The sequence below is a fragment of the Eucyclogobius newberryi genome, unplaced genomic scaffold (assembly GCF_026437365.1).
Source record: "Eucyclogobius newberryi isolate DKJ021-1_F unplaced genomic scaffold, fEucNew1.0.hap1 SCAF_16, whole genome shotgun sequence".
NCBI lineage: Eukaryota > Metazoa > Chordata > Actinopteri > Gobiiformes > Gobiidae > Eucyclogobius > Eucyclogobius newberryi.
Genome location: NW_027315790.1, coordinates 26,782,548 through 26,808,254, shown reverse-complemented (window position 1 = coordinate 26,808,254; position 25,707 = coordinate 26,782,548). Strand labels below are relative to the sequence as shown.

The following is a 25,707-nucleotide window of genomic DNA, read 5'->3' as shown; positions in this document are numbered from 1 at the left end:
GTATCCGATGCGTTTATAAAGACTCACATACATTTTATGGAAGGGTAAAAAAGACACTTTGACACTTCTTGTCATTGGCAAGTAACGATGACTTATTGTTGACGCCAAATAATGTGAATATCTCCGTCTGGATTTGCGCTGTTGCTATGATTTTTTGGGGGTTTAATCTTGTGTAAACTCGTCTCTTTGACAAAGCCTCACATGCTGTTGTAGAAACTTGTTTAATGAGCACAAGGCCTTGTTTTTTGAAGGATCCTCAGATTTTAGAAAGTACATATAAAAAGCTTGTAAATTGTCTACATGGGGAAACGTGGTATCTAAATGAAGCTAAGGCCTTGTGGAAGCTCTTGCATGTGTCTTTGTGCAGATATAAACCACTGGGACGCTGTAAATGAAAGTCAAACACAACCTTTCCAATCCTGCCAGACAAAAAATACATGAAAATGATAGAAAATTACCCCTTTAACGCCCAAAATGGCAAATATTGTGAATATTGAATAAACTGAAGCTTATACTGACCTCTAAGGGCTTTTTAATGTCTCATAAAGTCTCATAAAGTCATGTATGTTATGTCTATATGTATGCGGACTATCCAATTATAAACATGTTGTAGCTAATCACTGTAAACTCCATCAAATTATGTTCAAACGTACAGTAGATTGATCAAATATGAATGTATGATGTCAATATTTTGATGCATAAACGTGTTGAACAGGTACTGCAGTATGCCAATAAAATAAAGACGTGTAAACCATTGTTGTGCTTGCTTTTATTTTAATATTTCCACTGCTTTATACAAGAAACAATATGGAAAAAAAAGAAAAGAAACTGACATTTTTCTCAGCAAAAGTGCATTGGCAAAACACAAGTTCACATTCAATCGTGTTTTATGTAACAATCTCTTTGGACTCACCAAATCTATAATGGACCTTCGAGCTGGTATAACGTTTTCAGCAGTGACTGAAACGCTCGATACAAAGTCTTTCCACGATAAATTGCCCGTCGTTGTAATTGTTCCCCACTGAAAGAAAATATCCTGTTGTTCCGTCCAAAAGATCCGACACAGAATAATGAAATGTCGATTGAAAGTAATGCATTTATGTCATCTTATACATTCATTTTGATGTAGAGACAAAGCAATTCCGTGTATTTTGAAGCGGATTTACTCAAGCGCATGCCCTCAGTTGGCCCTCAAGGAGACGGTGGACATTTCGTTCTTTTCTCGTCCGTTTACTGCTGCTCGTCGATGTCTGACCCTCCGAAACTCTCCCTCCTCAGTCTCTGGATCTCACTGTTCAGTCCCAGCAGGGTCTGGGCCAGCTGCAAGTCCTGGGACCTCATCTCCAGCTGTGGCACAAGTTATTTGTTCAGTTATGTGAGTCGTAGACAAGGCAGATTACGCAAAATATCAGCAAACACTAGCAGGACGTAAATGTGCAGTGTTATAGCCGCTTGTCAATCAACAGCATGAACAACAAAGTGTGACCTGTTATAGACCTGGAATAGTGATGGAATTATAGATCTAATGGTACTCAGAAGGCTAAATATTAGGTATTATGAAAAACGTTGAGAACGACTGATCCAGTTGTTATTATCAGTTCCTTGCGTTTTAGATAATTTTTTCCTAGTTCTACTACAACATTTCATTTGTCATGTAATTCCCACCCTCAAACACGTGTCGCTTTTCTAGTAGTCCACCATCTGGTTGTCTCCATGGAGATGTTATTGCATTACCTGAAATGCACCACACTATGGCATTTAGCTTGCCTATCTCACATTTATTCAACCACATGTGTTTATATTTCAAATAAAATAACACCATGCAACATTTTTGTCAGAAGTGGACATCACTTGCTCAATTAGCACAAAACTGACATAATAATTGAAATACATGAGATGGTACCGATCACACATACATCATTTGGGATAAATTTGACAGACTTTGGACAAAATGGGATGTCTACTTTCACTATACACGCCTTCATTTTGTTTTTTGGGCTGTTGTTTATTGTTATGTGGGGTTTTTAATGTTTTTTCACCTAAGTTTCTACATGAATGCGCTGTATTTTATATGTTTTATTTAGATTTTATTTTTTGTTTATGTTTTGGTTTTATATCATAATGCTTGTTTTTTGGAGGGGTTTTCCTTTTGTGAAGCACTTTGAATTGCAGTCCTCTATCCTACAAACGGCGCTCTACAAACAAATCTTATTATCGTTCTTACCTGCTTTTTGTGATACATAAGTTAAAGGCAAACTGTGAAACAACAGGCGAGCAACAAAATCCCTTATTTAAATCCCACTTTTTCATACGGATGAATAAATTGTGACCTTTACTCACCAGTTCGGACCTGATCCACGTCAAAGCCCCGTCGATCTGCGCCCGCCTCAGCTCCTCGTTGGCCTGGAGACTCTGGCCGATGCTCATGGGACGTCCCGCTCCCCTCTGGCACCCGTCTCCTCCTCTGGCTCCTTCTCCTGTCGCTCTGAAGGCATGTTTCAGCTTAGTCTTAATATTATCCAGCATCAGAGTGGATAAGGTGTCCTCGCTGTGACTGTCCCGGTTCATTTTGAGGGGGAAGAATTAAACGCTAACCCCGAAGCAGAGGTGACAAAACGTGGCTATATCTCAGTTGTTAAGTCCTCTCCTCACAACGTCTTAGCACGCTCTCGCTCTGTCAGCAGCTGCCTTGTCCCGTGGCCCGGTGTGGGACGGCCCTGTTTTGTCATTGTTGCTATGGTGAAGCTGGCCCCCTCCCCACTTCCTCACCCGTCCCACCTCTGTTCAGTGGCACCAATAATAATGCTGGAAGATCTCGGACAAAGACTATTGTTGGGACTAACTGAGAAGTGAAAAGAACCCGCTCCCTCCCCCTTTTCTTACCCTTTTTCAGTCGGGACGGTGCCTTACAACTCCAGTGTGAGAATTCTGCACCGCACAGATGGATTAAGTGGCCATGTGCAAAGCTGCCTGTGCACTCTAAAACTGCACTGTTCAGTTTTAGTAGCTTTGTTTTGACTAAAGCTCATATATAACATGATTAATACTGTTGTTGTGATTATTACACACATATTGACTTGACTAAACCACTGAGATTTAAAACTGGTAATTATTCATGGGTTTTAGCTTGTTGGAGACATTTTGAGAACTTTTGACCGTTTGAAAAGTTAACAACAGTATAAAAAATAAACAGTGCTATTTTTTTCCACTCTGAAACCCTTGTATAACAATATTGTACATTCACTTTTGTCTTTATACAGGAATTAAATTGCATACAGTAATCAGGCCGAACTAAAAAAATGTTTCTTAGCATTCTGTACTACTACTATTACTACTACTACTACTACAATATCAGTAAGTATGTAAGTATGTAAGTATGTAAATAAGTTAGTAAGTAAGTAAGTAAGTGAGTAAGTGTAACAATAACTACTAATAATATATATTTCTACTCTAAAGGAAAAAAACTGGACTGTGCAACAAATCAAGTAAAAGTACAAAAGCGTTTTGGAAATGACTACACAAGTAAAAGTAACTGCAACTGTACATAATCTGATAAATAATTTGATGTTAATGTAATGGTAAGGACAAAACAAATCTAAAAAATGCACAGAAATTTGAAAAAATAAATAATATCTGAAGAAGCAGTGCAAAAAACACAAATGTTTGGATAATTTCATATGGTTAATGTCAGGATGTTGTCACTTGTGGGAAGAGGAAAGGAAACTTTTGTGGTTACTTCAATATTACTCAAGTAGAGATAATAGTTTAGTGTCTGAAAAGTACTCCAAAAAGTACAATATATTAAAAACGATACTCAAGTGAATGTAACTGAGTAAATGTAACTACCCAACTACAAAGTTAGTTATCACTCATTATCACCTTAACCTTATTTCTGATTTACAAAAACAACCTGTAGTCCACAAAATAAAGCTTATAAAACAACGTAAAAGCCTTCATCGAGTATATTTTTAAAATCTGAAAAGAGTTTTTATAACTTAGAAGACATGTTTACTCCTTTTTGCAGTGAACAGCGCCGTCTGTGGCCCCCGATGTGGAGCGGAGCCTAAATAAGACCGCTCTGTCAGATTACGGGACAGTTGCAGAGGCACAAAGCCCTGATCCGGTGAAATATAACCAGCCTCACTGTGGGGGCCGAGTCCGCTCCCCTGTGGCCTCTGTGGGACGGTTCTGCCTCCTCTGGACTTTCAGACGGGGTTTAGTGTATTAGTCTGATTCATGAGGGGCCCGGACACTGCGTCTTTTACTCCCAGGCTTACTGTAATTTGTCACTATGAGGAAGTTGTGTGCTTTCGTAATCGTTCTTCCAGAGAATTCACAAAAGGCGTTGGTTCATGTTTACTGTGACGCAATAACTTTCCAAAGAATCCCAAATAACAATACTAATGTCTTGATTGTTTACGGGGCGTTTTAAAGATACTCCAGCCCATTCTTCATTCACTCTGAAAGGAAATATCCCAATTTTACAACGATTCACAATTACAGACAAAAAGACCAAACAACAGAGAAATCCTCACTTTTCTTATGTTCACACACACTACTATTCTTCAATTCGTGCCCAGCTTTATGAAAAAAAAACAAGTGAATGCGATATTAACAGCCCACACTTTACATCTGACTTATTTATGGTATACAATCATTACTTTTAGTTCTCACAGTTATTGTTTTACCTAAATAATCACGCTTATCAGTCAGTTTAATCATCTTGACATGCGTAGAAGCAAAAAGAGTAGACAACGAGGCAGCGGCTTGAGCGGCGACATGATTATTGACCTCTCTGATGCGCTCTTGCTCACATTGAGGGGACGTGTTTTGTTCACAGAGGTGCAGACGGACGGCGCAGGAGGCGGGAGCTGTCGGAGCTCGTCAGACCTGAGCCATGACTCCGTTCGGACCCCGTGGACTGTGAGACAGACGCCGCGGCTTCTGAAGGTCAAGGGACAGACACCAATTAGCAGCAGTCTGACAACACACACACACACACACACGAGAGAACGGAGACTTCACTCACACACATATGTAAGAAGAGAAGAAGAAGTGGTATAGAAGAGCTTAAAATTAAGATGGGTTCATGTTAATTTAATGTTGATTGTGACGTAGGCACCACAACTGCATCCTTCAGATACAGACTGGCTCACAGACTCACAGTCAGGGCACTTCAGGGACTCCGCATAGGTCGAGGGGCTGATTAGACTCCCGGGACAGCGTGGGGGGCGTGTGGAGCAGAGACGTGCAAAGGCATTTTGAGGGTGATCTATCAGGAAAAAGAGCACTTTTCATATCGCTTAAATGAACTTATGCGCGGTAACTTAAAGGGCAAGGAAAAGGTAGGACAAAAGTATAGTCCTGACCATTTTGAAGCTCAGGATCTGGAGATGGATCCACTGCTCCTGAGGTTTCCAAAGAGGCAGTGAAGGATAATGCAGAGGGTAAATTTCTCTGGGGACAAAAAAAGTAGGAAAATATAAATATAAACATGTTTGAGATGTTTGAGCAGGAGTTGGTGCACAAATCTTTTCCTTATCAGTGACAGTTATGTTCTGTCCCATAACGTGTCACGTGAAGTCAGTTTATTATCTGTGTGACTTCCATTCAAGTAACTTTGCCGCCCCTTAGTGGTTGGTCTACATAAATAAATCAAGTTTTGCGTGCATTTTTACTGAAACATTGGACTTTTAATTTCCTACACCTACAAAGTTACATTCAGGATTTGGACAAAATTATTCGAGATATGCACAGAACTTGTCAAGATCTGCACAAAACTTATCATTATACACAGAACCTGTCAAGATCTGCACAAAACTTATCATTATACACAGAACCTGTCAATATCTGCACAGAACCTGTCAAGATCTGCACAAAACTTGTCAATAACTGCACAAAACTTGTCTAAATCTGCACAGAACCTGTCTAAATCTGCACAGAACCTGTCAAAATCTGCACAGAACCTGTCAATATCTGCACAGGACCTGTCGAGATCTGCACAAAACTTATCATTATACACAGAACTTGTCAAGATCTGCGCAAAACCTGGAAAGATCTGCACAGAACCTGACTAAAAGTAAAACAGTGGTATCTTGAGAAAAGAAAACCATATTCAAACTCTTCTGCATGACCTCACCGTGCTTGCATCGCCCCCTCCCTCCCGCTCTGAGCCCAGCATCAGCACCTCTCTCCCCGGCTCCGGCGCGTCCAATCCCCGCCGCTCTCTCTCCCCCGCGCAGCACCGCGAGCCCGACGCCATCTTCACCCCCTTCTCCGGCGCGGGACGTGATGGAAACGCCACGGAGAGCTGGACTGCGGCCGGTACCGGGGCGGAACCGCTAACAAAGTGAGGATGACAGCTTAATGCCGAGGAGGATGGACCGAGACACGAGGGCTGCGCAAATGAATGAGGCGTTCTTTTTGGAGGAGGACGTGATTTTTGCAGAGGCTCGAGTCGCCGCGGCTCGTCTCTGCAGCATCACCTGTTGGGAACCGGGCGGATGCGTTACTGTGGCTCCGTTTCACCGGGTTTGTGGCTCTGCTTTGTGCGTGTGCGTGATCAGAGCCGGGGTTATTTTGCATGAGCGCGCGCAGGCCCCGCGTGCGCCGCTGTGGAGCTGTCTAACCGGGATGACATCACTCTGCTGCAGCCCCTTCCAGTCCCGCTTCTTTGAGTTGGTTGTCATGCGTTGTCAAGGCTTTGTTTACATGCACACCACGGAATCTGATCACAATCTGATCTGGTTCAAGCTGATGTGTGTGATCTGATTTACTCCTGCAGGTTTGGACAAGGGAAATCATGCAAATACAGCAAATGTATGTGGCAAAGGCAAAAATCTATGAAAAATAAGTTGTTTTGCACTTCATTGTTTACTCTAAAAATCCACTAATGAACTGGTGTTTTTGATGATCACATTTTTCGATCTGATATTGGGTTTCTGATTAGTTATGAGACTGTTTCTCAGACTATGGTGGCTTCCTTGAGTCAGATTTCTGCCCCTTTTTAAAAAACAAGCTGTACAAAAATGCTAATACAATCTGCTTTGTGCTGGTGGTTCTCAACATTGGATCCCCAGATGAATTTGAGAGAAGTATTTAAAATGTAGAGTCTTCAATAAGGCTTTCATCCTTCAAGTGCAGTGGTAAATGTACATTATTATTTGGGTATTTGGGTCTATATCCAGGTCTATAGCTTCAAAATAAAATCAAACATTATAGACATGAGGCTATTTTATCACTTTACGGGTCTCCTACTCTTTATATCGGGGTTTGCAAATGCCAACAGTTGTTATTTTGGACCACTGCTTTATGATAAATTAATCTCTGCTTTTTAATTTATTTATTTTAGAAAAGAATTTGTCCCGTAGGCTTTATTAGACAGGAAAGACGATGTGAAATGGGGGGTGAGAGAAGGGAGGACATGCAGAAAATTGTCAGGATTCAAACTCACGACTCTGCGGCCGGCTGCACATGGACGTGTGCTTTTCTCTACTGGCTTTTTTTGACCAATAGAGAAAAGTATAAGAAATAATTTAAATTTCTTGAAAAAATTTGAGGTAAAAACAAAAATAGACAATATTTAAACTGTTGGTGCAGGTTTCTTTCTCGTTGACAGTGTGTCCCTCATTGAATCAGCAAAGAGTATCACCTTTGTTTTAAATGCTCTGTTATGTTATTAGTATCAAACCTATTTCACAATTTAATGTAATTTTTTAAAGAAATAAGAGAGATCGAGAAGAAATCAATAATTGTTCAAATCCCATAGAAGAAGGAACATTTTGGTTGGATTTGGAACATTTTTTAATTCTATTTAGAGACATATTATTTCAAATGTGCTTCTTTGTTACCTCACTATAAAGACGACAGATGATATCACTCTTCTGCTAAACGTGATTGACAGCGGTGATAAATGTCCTTCAAAGAGCCACGGCCCGTTCAGATTTCACCTTTGTTCTGCTTTTTGACCCATCCTGACCTTCACTTCTCACTTCAGGACCCTCGCTCTCCTCTCGGACCCCGCTCTTTCCCCCCCGCGGCGGTGAAGCGGCGCCGGGACCATGTTTTACGCACACTTTGTCCTGAGCAAACGAGGGCCGCTGGCTAAGATCTGGCTGGCGGCCCATTGGGACAAGAAGCTGACCAAAGCACATGTGTTTGAGTGCAATCTGGAGAGCAGCGTGGAGAGCATCATCTCACCAAAGGTACGTTTAAATGCATTTGTCTTTAGTTTGGCTCTAGTTTAATCGTGATGTAGTCCTGGTTTAGTCCTGGTTTAGTCCTGGTTTAGTCCTGGTATGGTCCTGGTATGGTCTGGATTATTTCACGGTAAGATATTTATTGGAAAAATGTGAACAGAACTGTAGAGATGAAACCTTTTAAATGCCTTGACAAGCCTTTAGTGTTATTGTTACTGTCTTAATCCAAAGATATAAAAGTGCTTCATAACAACTGTTTCTTAACACTGTCTGATGTGGATAAAAGCTGTCTCAAGCTTAAAGCGTTATCTACTTTTCCCACAAATTAATAAAGTTAATGAATTTGGTGACACCTGCACAAAAAAACAAAGTTTTTTTGTTATTTTTTGTGTGACATGTACTAGTTTATACTTATTTGTATAAACTGACTTGCTCAAAATAAATAAAATAAATAAAATAAATAAAATAAATAAAATAAATAAAATAAATAAAATAAATAAAATAAATAAAATAAATAAAATAAATAAAATAAATAAAATAAGATAAATAAAAACTACTTTCAGTTATACTTCAGTACTTCTAGCCACTTTCCAAAGTTCATCTTGACACAGAATATACAGACAGAAAGCGTACAATGCGGGGAAAGGTGTGTATCTGTAGATGCCTTAACTCAAGAGGGCTTATTTTTCTTAAAACACCAGACTAAAATGCACCCCAGTTTAATCTGGACTCTTTGTGAAGCCGAGACTCTGCAGTTTTGTCCTCTGTTGTCTGATTTATTCTGTTTTTAAGTGTGAAAAAACTCTGCTCAGGAACATCAGATTTTAATCTCGGCCTAGATTTTCTTTGTTCAATATATGAATGAGTAAAGCTGGTGTCTGGAGGGATTGTTTGATTGAAGTTTGGGCATTCGTTGGATTTCGACACTTCCTCTTTAAAAGCTGAAGTTTTGGTGGACAAAATGGAATAAATAAATCAAAGGTCCAACGTCCCACTTTTAAGAGGTTTTACCCACTTGTGGACCACATACAGAGCCTGCACAGCCTAAAAGTGTGTGATCGATGATATATTTCTGTTGAATTGTTGAAAAGGTGAAGATGGCGTTGCGCACCTCTGGACACCTGCTTCTGGGCGTGGTGAGGATCTACCACAGAAAGGCCAAGTATCTGCTGGCAGACTGCAACGAGGCCTTCATCAAGATCAAGATGGCGTTCCGACCAGGTGAAGACCCCTCACACGGCTTCAATAATAAATACATCATTCATTCATCCGGCCATTTCTCCCCCTTTGATCCTTCCATTTCAAAGGCCAGTGAAGGATGAAGATGAAGTGACATATTTACAGACCAAATAGCGTTTTCGTCACAAGTACATTTCCTGTGTAATTTTGATGTAATTACCACTTTACAGCACATATCCTGCTAACGAGCCCTTGTACGGTGTGGTTAGTTATGACTTTTAAACTTGAAATGATGAATTAATTGATCTATTTACTTCTTCGGACAATGTGCAGGGGAAAAAACAACTAGGACAAAATATACATCAAGTTACATGTTGTTGAATAGCATGTTCTCTCTCCTTGTCTGTCCAATAAGGGAGTGTGAAGAAGGGGAGGGATGTATTAAGCCCCACCCCTTTTTCTACATAATACGACAATAAATAAATGTATTCTTATAATTTGTTATCATTGTTTTCTATTTTTTCAAAAAACAAACACAAACAAACACACAAACAAACAAACACACAAACACACAAACAAACAAACACACAAACAAACAAACACACAAACAAACAAGCAAACAAACACGCAAACAAACAAACAAACACACAAACAGACACACAAACAAACACGCAAACAAGCACACAAACAAACACACAAACAAACAAACACACAAACAAACACGCAAACAAACACGCAAACAAACAAACAAACACACAAACAGACACACAAACAAACAAACACACAAACACGCAAACAAGCACACAAACAAACACGCAAACAAGCACACAACCAAACAAACACAAACAGACAGAACCAGAGGAAAACAATTATAATATTTTTTGTACAGTTGAAAATAAGAATTAAAAAAAAATATGGCAAAATTCCCCCCCCCCCAAAAAAAGTTTAGGGCACATAATAAACTAAATTCATTCAAACACATTAACTAAATTAATTCAACAAGACAATTCTAGATTCTTCCATGACACAATCTGCACTTCTGTACAAATATTAGGCTTCACAAACGTTAAACTTCTAAGCAGCACTCGTGAGGCTCATCGTGTGATATCATATGAAAAGAGCCTTTCTAAATAAACACTTTGTGACATTTATGACATTCAAACCCCAAATGAAGCCCTAGAAACTCAAAATGATGACTTCCTGTGGCCTTTTAATCATTATTCACGGCGGGACTGGGCTTTCATCACAACATCTGTCCTGACTCCGTACATTGTTGCCCTGTGCAGGTGTGGTGGATCTGCCCGAGGAAAACAGAGAAGCCGCTTACAACGCCATCACGCTCCCGGAAGAGTTCCACGATTTTGATCAGCCGCTGCCCGACTTAGAGTGAGTTCCGACCGGGGCTGCATGGCTTTTATCGATACACATGTAGACTTAGACTTAAGCTTGCTGCACATACTAGAGAGGATTTTAACTTGTGGAGAGGCAAATCATGTTTAAACTCTGGCCAAGAATCCTCTAGTGCAGAAGACAAGACAAACTTTAGTGACCCACAAGGGAAATTACTTGGACACAGTAGAGCAGACAGAAATAACTAGCTAAAAATAAGATGTAAACTACAGAAAGCATGAAATGTGCACAAAAAATAAGGTGGAAACACAGTAGAATATATAAAAATACACATGCTAATGACATACAACAGTGAAATGTTTCAAAGGGAACTGCACATTTAAATAAACATCTGCTTTATGGGCTCAGATTTGACTATGAATTTTTTTATTTTTGAACTATTCATCTATTTTTTATGTCAAAAGGTAATTCAGCGCTGACAGCGGAGACAGATATAATCATAACAATGAAATAGTGAACACATACAAATCACTGCAATATTGAGCTCGTACTTTGATTAAATCCAGTGGACCAGAGCTTATAACTTGATCCTCGATTGAGAAACTTTGACTCATAAATCTGAAATAAATGTGTCGTTTAGTGACCTGGACGTGGCTCAGCAGTTCAACCTAAACCAGAGCCGAGCCGAGGAGATCACCATGAGAGAGGAAGTGGGCAACCTCAGCCTGCTCCAGGACAACGACTTCTGTGAGTAAAACGTCACCTCTCACCTCTTTCACCTCTAATCAAGTTGTCTTTTGAATCAATGTATGTCTTGTAAATTAAAATGTGTAGTTTGTATAGTTTGTAGCATGTATAACTGGATGGCACTGTTGATGCATTCATAAAATAAATAGAAAATAAATAAATAAATAGAATAAAAATAAATAAATAGAATAAAAACAATTAAAATATATAGAAATAAAATAAATGCAATTAAATAAATAAGATAATTTAATCATAATAAAATCCTAGTTATTTTAGAAAAAATATGACCAACAAATGACTTGATATATTGTAGCTGTGGGACAAATGTGCTGCTTAACTGTATTATTGTCATTCATCTAGGACAATGACAGTGAATTCTCTTCTTCTTCTTCTTCTTCTTCTTCTTCTTCTTCTTCTTCTTCTTCTTCTTCTTCTTCTTCTTCTTCTTCTTCTTCTTCTTCTTCTTCTTCTTCTTCTTATTCTTCTTCTTCTTCTTCTTCTTCTTCTTCTTCTTCTTCTTCTTCTGTGTCGTTTCCGTCTCAGCTGATTTCGGGATGGACGACCGCGAGATGATGCGAGACGGCAGTGCGTTCGAGGTGGACATCATGGGCGCCTCGGCCTCCAACCTGCTGCTGGAGGGCGAGGCCGAGGGCGCAGCCAATCAGACCGAGAAGTCCAACCACCTGGAGTACGACCAGTACAAGGACGACTTCGGAGACAATCCCATGGAGAGCACCGAGGAAGGCATGCTGGGTAATGTAGTCCTGCAGCCCAAAGATGCTCATTTAAACTTCGTTACATAATAAAGGCATTCTGACTTCATAAGATTTGCCTTTTTAAATCATTTTGACTAACATAAAGTAACATTTAAGATTCTATATTAAGAAGATATTTTAAGCCTGTACAAAAAAATTATAGTGTTATATTTTGGGAGTTTCCTGATAAGGATATATAGGATATTAAAACAAATAATATGGGCCAAATCCCAGCCTCTGTCGCCATATGAGCAGGTTACACCCGCAAGCGGAAATGAAGGAACTCTAACCCCACGAAACCTGTACATTTACTTAAAACATGTGACCACACATTTTTTTTTATGGAATAGACTTAGATTATAGTCATTAGGGCTTTTAAATAGATTTGTAAAGATAATGTGTGAAAATACTGATTAGTTGTGTTTATATGGATTGACATTCCTCTTCCTGTTTGTAAAGTGGACAAGCTGCTGAGCAATGAGGACGGCGGAGGTATTTTTGACGACCCCCCTGCGATCCCCGGGAGCGTGATGATGCCCCAGGACCACGGAGACGACGACGACGACTTCGATGCGCTCTCTGGTCAGTCTGCGCTTTCACACTTGTCCCCATTTGATCCTGGTTTGAGCCCAGTTTAAATTATTGTTTTTGGTTTAGTTCCGGGTTTTGTCCCAGTTCTAATGTGGTGTTTGTGCAAGTGTGAACGCACCCTAAACCGAGGTCAAAACCAGAACTAAAAAAGGACTACGTTGCGACTAAGGGTGCACATACATTTTGGGACTAAACCGAGGCTACATCAGGACTAAACTGGCCGCAAACCTGGACCAAACCAGCACAAGTGTGAACGCACACCTTAATTTTGGCCTTATCAGAACCAAACTTAAAGTAGTCTAAGGGCGAGTTCAAACTTCACCACCTTCACCACATCAAAATTGGGACTAAACCAGAATTAAATCCAAAACGAAACCTGGACTGGATCAGGACTATTCAATGATCAAACCAAGTCCACATTAGGACTAAAATGGGCTCAATTTAGAACCAAATCAGGTGTGAACGCAGTGAAGTTTGAATCTTCTCCTCAGTCATTTCTGGCTTTTCACCCAAGCTAATCCATAAACCCGCCACAAACAGTAGAAAACATACAATCTTTACCTACATCGGACTTAACGCATTCACTTTTCTCACGTATCGTTATGGAGTGCCAGCTAATTGCCCGTCCGACTGTGAAAGTGCTTGAAAGTGTCCAAACCGTTCCACGCCTGACTGGATACACTATGGTGGTAGTTGTATTCTGTGTTAAAGCTGGAGCCCCGGACAGCCCGGACTCCGGCCCCACCGAGCCCCTCCCGGTGATGGCGGACCAGGCCGAGCAGACCACTCTGGCCCACAACGAGGAGGAGACCTTCGCCCTGGAGCCCATCGACATCACAGGTAAGACATCACGCTGTAAGAATCCCCGAAAAGAGCGTCATCGGGTCAGGAGGTGTGCTCAAGGTGCACTCTGTCATTCTTCTGGTGGAGTGTCTCTGTAGAAGTGCTGTTTCTTTGCCCGGGGTGTCCTGCAATATGCCAGTAAAGTGACATTCAACCGCCAGGCCAAGTTGCAAGTCAGATCTGTGGAGAGGCGACCCCGCTCACAGTGAAAATGCATGTTAGCGAGGCATTTTTGAGCAATAAAAACACCTGCACTTGAAAAAATGCAAGATAAATAAGTGTAATGCAATAATGTGGAATATTCAAGCCAAAGCAATGGTAACTCCACAGAGACAGAGAAAGGTTACACAGTGCATCTTTAAAGCCCCAGGATAAGATAAGATAAGCCTTTATTTGTCCCACAATGGGGAAATTCCAGTGTTGCAACACAACGTAGGTACAGAAGTAAACAGCAAAGAACAGATAACAAAATAATAAAAAAAACACTCTTAATTGAAGAGCTCTTATAAAAACTCTTATAAAAAAAAAAAAAATTATAATAACAATATGAACCTTTTTATGCCAAAAACTGGTCACAAACAAGTCAGAACCTCGACTTCTCGTTTCCTAAAGATCGCGTGAAGCAGCATTAAATAAAAGCATGTTTTAATCGGAAAATATGGTTTTAACTGTCTAGAATCATGTGTGTGACAAGGGATTTATTTTGTTTTTTATTCTTCACTCTGATAGTTTTCTGTTTAAATTAATTTACTTTTAATTCAACATGGAAACATTTTGGGAGTATTATTTTCTACAGCATAAAAAGGTTTCCCTATTTGGGCAAATTTGACCCACTTTGGACCAACTGGGACGTTTATTTTTATTTATTTTTATCTCTTGTATGTGCGTCGCTTTAAAACTGTTTTAAAAATTAGAAACAAAATAAAACATGTAAATAACGTATTAGGGGCGTGAACACTTTTGAATATGAAGCACATTTTCACAACACCAGCAACAGCGTCACACTTTCCCTCGCCGTGCCTGTTGTGACCTTTGACCTCTGCACTTTCCAGTGAAGGAGACCAAAGCGAAGCGGAAGAGGAAGCTGATCGTGGACAGCGTGAAGGAGCTGGACAGTAAAACCATCCGGGCGCAGTTGTCCGATTACTCCGACATCGTGACCACTCTGGACCTGGCTCCGCCCACCAAGAAGCTCATGATGTGGAAGGAAACGGGCGGAGTGGAGAAGCTGTTCTCTCTGCCCGCGCAGCCGCTCTGGAACAACAGGCTGCTCAAGGTGAAACAGGAGAGCGTTTTAAGTGTTTTAATGTGTGTTTTAGTCTTTTTGTCGAGGTTCAGCGATCAGATTGTAGGTATTGTAAGTGATTTCTTTGCATACCGTATTTTCCGCACTATAAGGCGCACTGGATTATAAGGCGCACAGTCAATGAATGGTATATTTTCGATCGTTTTTCATATTTAAAGCGCTCCGGACTATAAGGCGCATTAAGCGAAACAAAACAGTCAGTCAGTTGAACTTTATTGATGCAGTGTGTCAAATTAAAGGCTTTTAAGTGCGCCTTATAGTCCGGAAAATACGGTATATTAACATGTATTTGATTGGAATGACAAGTGAACATTTCCAAAGTACAATGACCAAAATGATTGATCGTAAAGGCCGAATTTATCCAATTGATCTCAAGGACTCCAACGATTAATCAGCGAATTAATTACTAGTCGACTATTGAAAACAATCGTATTTATTTATTAATCTCTAATTAATCAGGTCATTTAGATTATCTGGACTATACAGACTCTAAAACACATGCAAAAAGAGCTTTATTCAACAGAGACAATGACATTATCAAATCAAAATGTCACAAAAGAGTAATATATTTGTGAATTACATCAATAATACACTTTATTCATAAATATTCTCCATCTAGAACCCTTTAGTCACCATGTTTCATCCTTTATTTGGTCAATAATGTATTTTAAAAGTCTCAATGTACAAAAGAAAATAGCTTCAACTACAAAATTAATAATTATTTGCAGCCGTATTGATCATTTTAGTTTATTGTAAGAGTCATTGAACAGAATTATTGGATGGAAAAAGCCTATAAATGAGATAAATGTATGTTTGTATTCATGTTTTCACCAGGATGATAATGATGTAATAGTCACTAATGCTAGTATTGTCCCGTCTGTGTCTCCTGCAGATGTTCACCCGGTGCCTGACTCCTCTGGTCCCGGATGAGCTGAGGAAGCGGAGGAAAGGAGGAGAAGCCGACAGTTTGGACGAGTTTCTCAAAGACCTGGAGAACTCGGAAGTGCCACGCGAGGAGAGCGCGGGACAACAACAACAACAACAACAACAACAACAACAACAACAGGACATCATGGGTAAACACAGGACACGATAAACAACTGGTATATTAGATAAGTAGGTTTCATTTTACGATAACACAGGATTTACACCTGGAGCTACAGCAGAAGTGACACGGGCAAAGCTAGTGTTGTTATATTATTGAATGTTCGGGTGAAGTAGTTTTTGAAACGTCACAAATGCGTGTTATATTTCTCCAATTTGACACTAAACTCGTCCTGGTCCATCACAAATTGTTCCCTGAGCTCCTGATACACGTCGTTTATGCGTAAAATGTACTATAAAAAGGCATTGGCAGCTTTTTTTGGCGTAACGCAGCATTTTCTCTGTGTTTCCTCTGCCAAAAAGCCTCAGTTGAAGCTGAAACATTTGATCTTCGACCTGATCTGAGCTTAAAAGCTTTAAAAGATTTGATTAAATTGGGGGTGACAAGGTTGATGATATATTAGAGCTTGATTTTCACACTGTAGGTTTGTAGTTTGAACTGTTAACTGTTACTTTTAGCGTTTTACTGTCCCGTGTCATTTTAATTTTGTAATGTTTTGTAATTTTCTTCTGTAAAACCTCTTTAGGGACGACAGAGGGACATTTTTTACACTGTATTTTAACATTTGTTCATTAATATGCACTCACAAACCCTTAGGTACATTGCTTCTATCCACATACATTACCTCTCTGGCCTGAGTTTTGAGTTTGTGATGTATAAATGTCAAAATGAGACGTAAGCAGGGCAAATTCAAACAGATTTTGTCACATTTCACAGTCGTATTACTTCTACTTTTGCCGCTACAAACGCTGTCAGAAGTGACCAAAGTGTTGAACCTTGTGCTCCAGACCAGACGCTGATGGACGAGGCCGGCAGCGCCCTCCAGTCGGCGGCCGTGGAGGGAAGCCGGACCCTGGACGAGTCTGCCATGCCGCCCCCGGCAGGTCAGCGCGGGCTCAAGCGCAAAGCACAGGACGCGGAGCCGGCCCTGCCTGTGAGTATGAGTATTCACTTTTAAATTCACTCGGATCATTCACACCTCGCTTGTGAGTCAGTGTATAATCTATCCGCTAATCTAAATAGGGACATCTGGTCACTCTAGACAACAAAGAACAGCACAAAGTAAACACAACAAATGTGTTTTAGCTGCTGGGATTCAGAATACAGCCGTCAACTGGGTTAGTAATTGAATAACTGGTCAATATTTAGGCTCCAAAACGTGCCGTGCAGTACTTTCACCTCTACATGTGCAGTACTGTCACCTCTACATGTGCAGTACTGTCACCTCTACATGTGCAGTACTGTCACCTCTACATGTGCAGTACTGTCACCTCTACATGTGCAGTACTGTCACCTCTACATGTGCAGTACTGTCACCTCTACATGTGCAGTACTGTCACCTCTACATGTGCAGTACTGTCACCTCTACATGTGCAGTACTGTCACCTCTACATGTGCAGTACTGTCACCTCTACATGTGCAGTACTGTCACCTCTACATGTGCAGTACTGTCACCTCTACATGTGCAGTACTGTCACCTCTACATGTGCAGTACTGGCAAGGCAAGGCAAGTTTATTTGTAGAGCACATTTCATACACAAGGCAATTCAAAGTGCTTCACACAGCAGGAAAAATGCATTCAAATCACAAAGAAATTACAGAAATACAATAAAATTAACTAAATTAAAAATTATCAATCCAACTGATTTTCTAAACTAATAAAATCACAAACAAAAGAGAAGAGTGCAAAGAAAAAATTGTTTCAGTCATATGCGCAGCTAAACAAAACTGTTTTTAGCTTAGATTTGAACATTGTCAGAGTAGAAGCCTGTCTCACATCTTCAGGAAGACTGTTCCAGATTTTAGCTGCATAAAACTGAAACGCAGATTCCCCATGTTTTTTCCTGACTCTGGCACCAGCAGGAGGCCGCTCCATGTTTAGTCCTGACTCTGGCACCAGCAGGAGGCCGGTCCCTGAGGTCCTCAGAGTCCGAGATGGTTCATATGGCACTAACATATCCAAGATGTACTTTGGTGCTAGGCCATGGAGAGACTTGTACACAAGCAGAGCTGCTTTAAAGTCTATTCTCTGAGCCACAGGGAGCCAGTGCAGAGACCTGAGAACAGGACTAATGTGATCATACTTCCTGGTTCTAGTCAGGACCCGAGCACCAGCGTTCTGGATGTACTGCAGCTGTTTTACAGCTCGTTTGGAGAGGCCAGTGAGCAGGCCGTTACAGTAGTCTGATCTACTGGAGACAAACGCATGGATAAGTCTCTCTAAATCTGGTTTTGACAGTATATTTTTGATTTTGGCAATGTTTTTTAGATGGTAAAAAGCTGCTGATGTTATTGATTTGACGTGGCTATTAAAGTTCAAGTCTGAGTCCATTATTACCCCCAGATTTCTAATTTGGTTTGTAGGTTTTAGAGCGAGACTCTGGAGGTGACCGCTAACACTTTCTCTTTGTTTCTGTGGGCCAAAAACGATTATTTCAGTCTTGTCTGAGTTCAGCTGGAGAAAGTTGTTTTGCATCCACAAACTGATCTGTTGGATGCAGTGACAGAGTGAATCTACTGGTCCATAGTCACCTGCCGATAGTGAAACATAGATCTGAGTGTCGTCTGCATAATTGTGATAGGACACATTTTCACTGCGTATCAACTGACCTAATGGCAGCATGTAGAGGTTGAACAGAAGGGGACCCAGGACTGACCCTTGGGGCACTCCACAGGTCAGGGTCATGTGGTCTGAGACACAGCTACCAATTTCAACAAAGTACTTCCTGTCTTCCAGATAGGACCTTAACCAGTTTAGGGCAGTGCCAGTGATGCCCACCCAGTCCTCTAGTCTCTGTAAGAGGATCCCATGATCGACAGTGTCAAAAGCAGCACTCAGATCTAACAGAATTAAGACTGAGGCTTTGCCCGTGTCAGTGTTCAGGCGGATGTCATTTGTCACCTTGACAAGAGCAGTCTCAGTGCTGTGATGAGGTCTAAAACCTGACTGAAAAACATCAAATGAGTTGTTTATTAAGAGGAAATCTGTGAGCTGTTGGTAAACAACCTTTTCAAGGACTTTGCCCCAAAATGGCAGATTAGAGATGGGCCGGTATTGACTCAGTACTGCGGCATCAAGACTGCTCTTCTTTAGGAGAGGCTTTATGACCGCAGTTTTCAAAGACATTGGGAATGTTCCAGATTGAAGCGACATGTTAACTATGTGAGTGAATGGTGCTAACAAACTGTTCAGCACAGACTTTAGAAATCTGGTGGGTAACACATCAAGGCAGCATGTAGATGAACTCAGACTGGTGATGATCTCATGGACAGTTTTGTCAGTTACTGGTGCAAAGTGAGTTAGCTCTAAGTGTCTTGGTGGTTTTAGGGTAATTTTTTGCATTGTGGGATTTATAGCATTTTTAATGCCCTGAACTTTGTCATTAAAGAATAATGCAAACTCATTACACTTGGATGTGGAAATGAGTTCTAACGGCAGCTGAGCTGGAGGGTTTGTTAATCTGTTTACTGTGGCAAACAGGACACGCGAGTTGTTACTGCAGCTTCCAATTATTTCAGAAAAATATCTTTCCCTAGTTCTACATAAGATTAGGTTGTACATGTTCAGCTTTTCTTTGTAAATCACATTGTCAAGACCTCATACTTCCACCTCCGCCGCATCGCCAAAATCCGACACTGCCTCACCCTCCCCGCTGCATCCATGCCTTCATCTCCTCCCGCCTTGACTACTACAACTCCCTCCTCACTGGCATCTCCTTCCATTCCCTCCATAGACTCCAAATGGTCCAAAACTCCGCTGCCCGCCTCCTCACCCACACCCGGTCCCGTGATCACATCACTCCCGTTCTCCGCTCTCTCCACTGGCTCCCCATCAAGCAGCGCATAAACTTTAAAATACTCCTCCTCACCTTCAAAGCTCTTCACCACCTTGCCCCCCCCTACCTGTCTGACCTCCTCATCCCCCACCGCCCCACCCGAGCTCTCCGATCCTCCTCCTCTCTCACCCTGACTGCACCAACATCCCGACTCAAAACTTTTGGCGACAGAGCATTCTCCCGAACAGCACCCCGACTCTGGAACTCCCTCCCCCAACCTGTCCGCCACTCTCCCTCACTCACAACATTCAAATCCCGCCTAAAAACATACCTCTTCACCCAAGCCTATGACCTCCCCTACCCCTAGCCTCCTCTACCCCATTGCCTACACTTCTACCCCCTGTTACATCCCCATCTTTTTCTCTCTACTTCTTCTGTCTTGTTCATTTTATCTGTATATTAATGTGTTCTGTACGTGTTGTCCCCCCTGTCTGTAAATACCCCCCCTTTTTATTATGTTCAGCGTCTTTGGGTCACTGAAAAGCGCTATATAAATAAAAGTTATTATTATTATTATTATTATTAAATCTCTTTTTGAACCTGGAGCTTTGACTTGCGCCATTTCCGTTCGGCCCTGCGGCACTCCCTTTTCTGTGCCCTGACCGAATCATCATTTCTCCACGGCGCCTTCTGCTTATTTTTAACCATTTTAGCCTTTATACGGGCGATGGTGTCCAGAACATTCAAAACACTAGATGTAACAGAGTTCAACAAATCATTTACATTAGAACATGAGACATTTTCAAAGTTTATCATTTCCATAAACAGTGCACCTGTGCCATCACTTATGTGTCTCCTCTGAACAACTGCAGGACCAACCGGAGGTTTGGGAGAAACAGACAGGTCAAAGAAGACACAGAAATGATCAGACAGAGCAACATCGATCACATTAACATTTGAAATATTTACCCCCTTTGTAATTATGAGATCTAGAGTGTGCCCTCTGCTGTGGGTGGGGCCTCTCACATGCTGAGTAAGACTGAAGGTTTCAAGGACAGCATCAAGCTCTTTAGCGTTTCTGTCACAAATATTATCAACATGCACGTTGAAATCACCTGTAATGACCAAACCATCAAAGTCTGTGCATATGACTGAAAGCATCTCAGTAAAATCATCAATAAAACGTTGGCAGTGCTGGGGAGGCTTGTATAAAACAATGAAGAGAATGGATGGAGACCGTTTTAGCTCCATTTTAAAGGATACATACTCAAATGATGAAAACACCCCAAAAGACAACCTGCGGGTAATTATTTCATCTCTAAAGACAGCACAGACTCCACCCCCTTTTTTGTTTTCTCGTGTTTCAGATTCAAACTTAAAGTTGGGTGGAGCAGATTCTATCAGAACTACATTTCCTGTGTTTTTGTCAAGCCATGTTTCAGTTAAAAACATAAAATCAAGATTATAAGAAGAAATAAAATTATTAATTAAGAGAGATTTGTTACATAAGGATCTGACATTTAGCACAGCAAGTTTCAGATTAGTTTCAGTGGGACTGGGCTTTATCTTTTCACAGGGAATATGAATCACATTTCTCAGATTGGGCCTGACTCGCATTTTGTTTTTCCATCTGTGTGATGATGTGACTACAGAAATAGCACTAGGGGGGGCTCTTTTTACATAGGGCCCCGGGTTGGTTTGATTTTTAATGTGACAATAAGTCCCGGCAACGCTGAGACCCAGTGCATCCTAGCTATGGGAGATACCAGGTGAAAGGCGAGGTTGGATGGGTGGTGGGGCTTTTGTAGCCAAGGAGAGTTTGGGACCAGGTGAGAGGCGAGGGGGGATGGGTGGTGGGGCTTTTGTTGGTGTAGTCGGCTTGTGCAGGGAAGACATAGCCCTTGCTATATTGGGCGTGAGTGGAGCCATCTTAATGCCTGATTTGATCAGACTTTCAAAATGGCTGGGAAGGCCCATGGGTGAGAGTGGAGATGAGAAGGAGAATGATGAATCTTTAGTGGGAGTAGATGTTGCAGGGGGAACCCAGGGCTGGTGTGAAGGCAGGGGCGATGACAGGGATGTTGTTGGGCTTGTCACAGATGGGTCCAAGGCCTTTGAAGATTGTTCCTTTGCTGGAGGCGGTGGAGGTGAATGTGGAGCAGCTGGAGCTGAATCCTTTGCTGGTGGTGGTGGAGCAGCTGCTGATGAATCCTTTGGTGGAGGCTGAGGTTGTGGTGCTTTTGATGTTGAAACATTGGCTCGGTCTCTGGCTGATGGAGCAGGAATTCTTCTCTCATTCCTCTCTTCTCTAACTATCTGCTCAGGACCCTGTCCAGGCCCACTCCAATGCCTCAGAGCGTGGAGCAGGTTCTCTGTCAGCACCCTCACTCCACCTCTGCATAGGTGGGGGCCATTTCTCTTAAACAGGTCCTCTCGTTTCCAGAATAGATAGAAGTTTTCAATGTAGTGTAGTCCCCTAGGGGTACACTCTTTGGACAGCCATGTGTTCAGCTGAAGAAGCCGGCTAAACTTGTTTATCCTCCTGTCGATGTTTGGAAGAGGTCCACTTATGAATGTTTTGATTTCCATTTTATCAAGCACGTCGAATAACTTCAAGAAGTCTTTTTTCAAAACTTCAGTCTGTTCCCGCCGCATGTCCACTGCACCCACGTGCACAATCAGCTGTTTAGCTCCTCCATGCTTGGCCATAATATTTGGAAGGAGTGACGTTATCTCAGAAACAGTGGCGCTTGGAAAAGAATGTGTGTTTATCTTTTCATGGGTCACGTGACTTATCGCGCCGTCCCCAACCAAAACAATCTGCGTGACCTTGGCACCTGGCACAGATCCTCCTCGCTGTATTTTGGCCACGTCATCTTTCCTTTTTTCATTTAATTCCATCTCTGAAAGTGGTAAAAATCTGTTGGTGAGCTGTATTTTAGGCGACTTCACGTTATCTTTGTATCGTTTAGGCTTTGCTCCAAGTTTGTTCCAAGAAACAGCCTGGTCTTTCTGGTTTTTAGACAGTTTTGGAAACGACACAGTCACTGCGGTTTAGGTTGAAAGTAGCAGTTTTTCTTGTAAAAAGTGTGCTCTTCTTACCATCGGTTGACACAGGAATGGTATCGTGAAGAACTTTTTCAGATTCCAAAACAAATATCCGTGTTTTCAGCTCATTAATTTCTTGTTGATATTTCCGACAGCGTTCACAGTCTTTCTCCCTTCTTCTCCCGGACATGTCGCTGTCGTCAGATATGTCGTTAAAACTGGAAAAATGTTCTTAAAATCCTTGGTTTACTTGAAAAAGTCTAAAGCAAAAATGTTTGGAAGACAAAAACTGATTAAAAAGCAAAATAAATAAGGAAAGCAGCGATAGCAAGCGGAGCGAGCAAAAAAGCGTGTGCACTCTTCAGAAGCAGAGGTAGTATATGTACTGTCACCTCTACATGTGCAGTACTGTCACCTCTACATGTGCAGTACTGTCACCTCTACATGAGCAGTACTGTCACCTCTACATGTGCAGTACTGTCACCTCTACATGTGCAGTACTGTCACCTCTACATGTGCAGTACTGTCACCTCTACATGTGCAGTACTGTCACCTCTACATGTGCAGTACTGTCACCTCTACATGTGCAGTACTGTCACCTCTACATGTGCAGTACTGTCACCTCTACATGAGCAGTACTGTCACCTCTACATGTGCAGTACTGTCACCTCTACATGTGCAGTACTGTCACCTCTACATGTGCAGTACTGTCACCTCTACATGTGCAGTACTGTCACCTCTACATGAGCAGTACTGTCACCTCTACATGTGCAGTACTGTCACCTCTACATGTGCAGTACTGTCACCTCTACATGTGCAGTACTGTCACCTCTACATGAGCAGTACTGTCACCTCTACATGTGCAGTACTGTCACCTCTACATGAGCAGTACTGTCACCTCTACATGTGCAGTACTGTCACCTCTACATGTGCAGTACTGTCACCTCTACATGTGCAGTACTGTCACCTCTACATGTGCAGTACTGTCACCTCTACATGAGCAGTACTGTCACCTCTACATGTGCAGTACTGTCACCTCTACATGTGCAGTACTGTCACCTCTACATGTGCAGTACTGTCACCTCTACATGAGCCGTGTGTTGGTGCTCTGCAGTTGGGAGCGTTGGAGCAGCAGCAGCAGAGTTCAGGAGCTGTTCCCCAGGACGAGGTGTCAGAGCTGCCTCCAGAGGAACCCACCATCAGTCAGCTCATGGACCTGGACCTGCTCAACGACAAGGACAAGAAGAAGACGGATGACGACTCGGACGACGAGGTGAGCGTCTGGTCAGACCAATGCTGAGCTGTCCAGAAGTACTTTCATTTATCACAAGGGCTGATTTTCTGACTAAAATGACCCACAATTCAAACTGAAGCTGTTTCTGAACCCTTTACAGACACTTTGTGAAGCTGAGACTCAGTTTTTTTGTCTGAATTACTCTTAATTGTAAAGTACAGACATTTCAGATCTAGATTTTCTTGAATATTAAGGTGAGTGAAGCTGCTGTTGTAGGAATGGTCTGATAGACACTGGACTGAGCGTTTATAAATCTTCTTTCAGAGCTGAAAATGGGATTCGAGGACTTTATTAATGTGTTTCAGGAAATTGAGTTGTTGCAGCAGCTCATTTGTGCAAGGCAAGTTTATTTGTAGAGCTCATTTTGTACAAAAGGCAATTCAAAGTGCTTCACACAACAGGAAAAACATGCATTAAAATCACAAAGACGTGACAGAAATCACAAAACAGAAAGAGAAGAGTGCAAAGAACATCCTCTCAGTCATATGCTCAGCTAAACAAAACTCTTAAGGAAATATTGTGCGCCCTTTGAGAATAAAAGTATCATTTCTGTCAGGGTCAAGCGCAGGGGTGGGCAAACTACGGCTCGCGGGCCACATACGGCCGGGTTGTCTTTATAATCCGGCCCTTTCATCTGTCTGCACTTGTATCCTTAATACAGATGACGTGAAATGAATTAAATAATAGATTCAATTGCCTATATTTGACAGAAAAGTGATTCAAAAAACAAAAAACCTAATTCACACCAATGATCCGCTACTTTCCTGGATTCGAATATGGCCCTCGGAGGAAAATATTTGCCCAAGCGTTGCTCAAGCGTGTGTTTGTTTGTCTCAGGAGGAGGAAGTGCAGGGAGGAGACCAGGACCAAGAGGAACGAAGATGGAACAAAAGAACACAGCAGATGCTTCACGGCCTCCAGGTTTGGGATGAGTTTGCACGTTTTAAAAAGCCACATTATGCTACGTTTAACACTGTATGAAGATTTTGAGACCAGATTATTACACGTTTTATAAAACCCGTTCCTTTCTGTCGCCAGAGAGTGATGGATAAAACCGGGGCCCAGTCCGTGAGCCTCCTGGACCTGTGCCAGAACAACAACAAGAAACAGGCGGCGGCAAAGTTCTACAGCTTCCTGGTTCTGAAGAAGCAGCAGGCCGTGGAGCTGGTCCAAGAGGAACCGTACAGCGACATCGTGGCTGCGCCCGGACCGCGCTTCCACGTCATCTGAGCCGACATTCGACATCCACAATTCCTCGATTCTACTCTCATTTAGGCTTTGGTTTAGTGAGATTTCTCCCAACTTGTACGTAATTTAAGCCTAACTTTATATCTTGAATTTATATCTTAAAACACCAAAAACTACGACTATTTTGGCTCGTTAAAACTCCAATTATTGCGTTATCTGATATTTATCGCGATAGTGGAGCAAGGTTTAAGGTGACACGCCTTTTGTGCGATCACCTTTGTCATGTTTTAAGATGTTTTAAGAATCAGAATATAATCGCGATATTAC

At 41.7% G+C, this 25,707-nt stretch overlaps 2 protein-coding genes across 2 annotated transcripts; one reads left to right on the top strand and one right to left on the bottom strand.

The window, feature by feature from the left end:
- Positions 1-1,228: 1,228 nt before the first annotated feature.
- aard (alanine and arginine rich domain containing protein) lies at positions 1,229-2,610 on the bottom strand. Its single transcript, XM_072447189.1, has 2 exons — positions 2,341-2,610; positions 1,229-1,347 (listed from the first exon to the last, which is right to left on the bottom strand). Exons 1-2 carry the CDS (start codon positions 2,566-2,568, stop codon positions 1,231-1,233), a joined length of 345 nt encoding a protein of 114 aa, XP_072303290.1. The 5' UTR covers positions 2,569-2,610; the 3' UTR covers positions 1,229-1,230.
- Positions 2,611-7,996: 5,386 nt separating this feature from the next.
- Positions 7,997-25,451, top strand: rad21b (RAD21 cohesin complex component b). The gene is made up of 13 exons (XM_072448176.1): positions 7,997-8,204; positions 9,290-9,419; positions 10,664-10,763; positions 11,368-11,474; positions 12,018-12,227; positions 12,689-12,811; positions 13,532-13,660; positions 14,716-14,939; positions 15,862-16,045; positions 16,863-17,008; positions 24,013-24,171; positions 25,030-25,113; positions 25,231-25,451. Exons 1-13 carry the CDS (start codon positions 8,061-8,063, stop codon positions 25,420-25,422), a joined length of 1,932 nt encoding a protein of 643 aa, XP_072304277.1. The 5' UTR covers positions 7,997-8,060; the 3' UTR covers positions 25,423-25,451.
- Positions 25,452-25,707: the final 256 nt, after the last annotated feature.

Excerpts from the sequence above, each read along its gene's own strand:
- aard (XM_072447189.1), bottom strand. The coding sequence starts at position 2,568 with ATGAACCGGGACAGTCACAGCGAGGACACCTTATCCACTCTGATGCTG. Across the intron at positions 1,348-2,340 it reads CGTGGATCAGGTCCGAACTG|CTGGAGATGAGGTCCCAGGA; the intron begins GTGAGTAAAGGT and ends CTTGTGCCACAG.
- rad21b (XM_072448176.1), top strand. The coding sequence starts at position 8,061 with ATGTTTTACGCACACTTTGTCCTGAGCAAACGAGGGCCGCTGGCTAAG. Across the intron at positions 12,228-12,688 it reads CACCGAGGAAGGCATGCTGG|TGGACAAGCTGCTGAGCAAT; the intron begins GTAATGTAGTCC and ends CTGTTTGTAAAG. Across the intron at positions 14,940-15,861 it reads GGAACAACAGGCTGCTCAAG|ATGTTCACCCGGTGCCTGAC; the intron begins GTGAAACAGGAG and ends TGTCTCCTGCAG.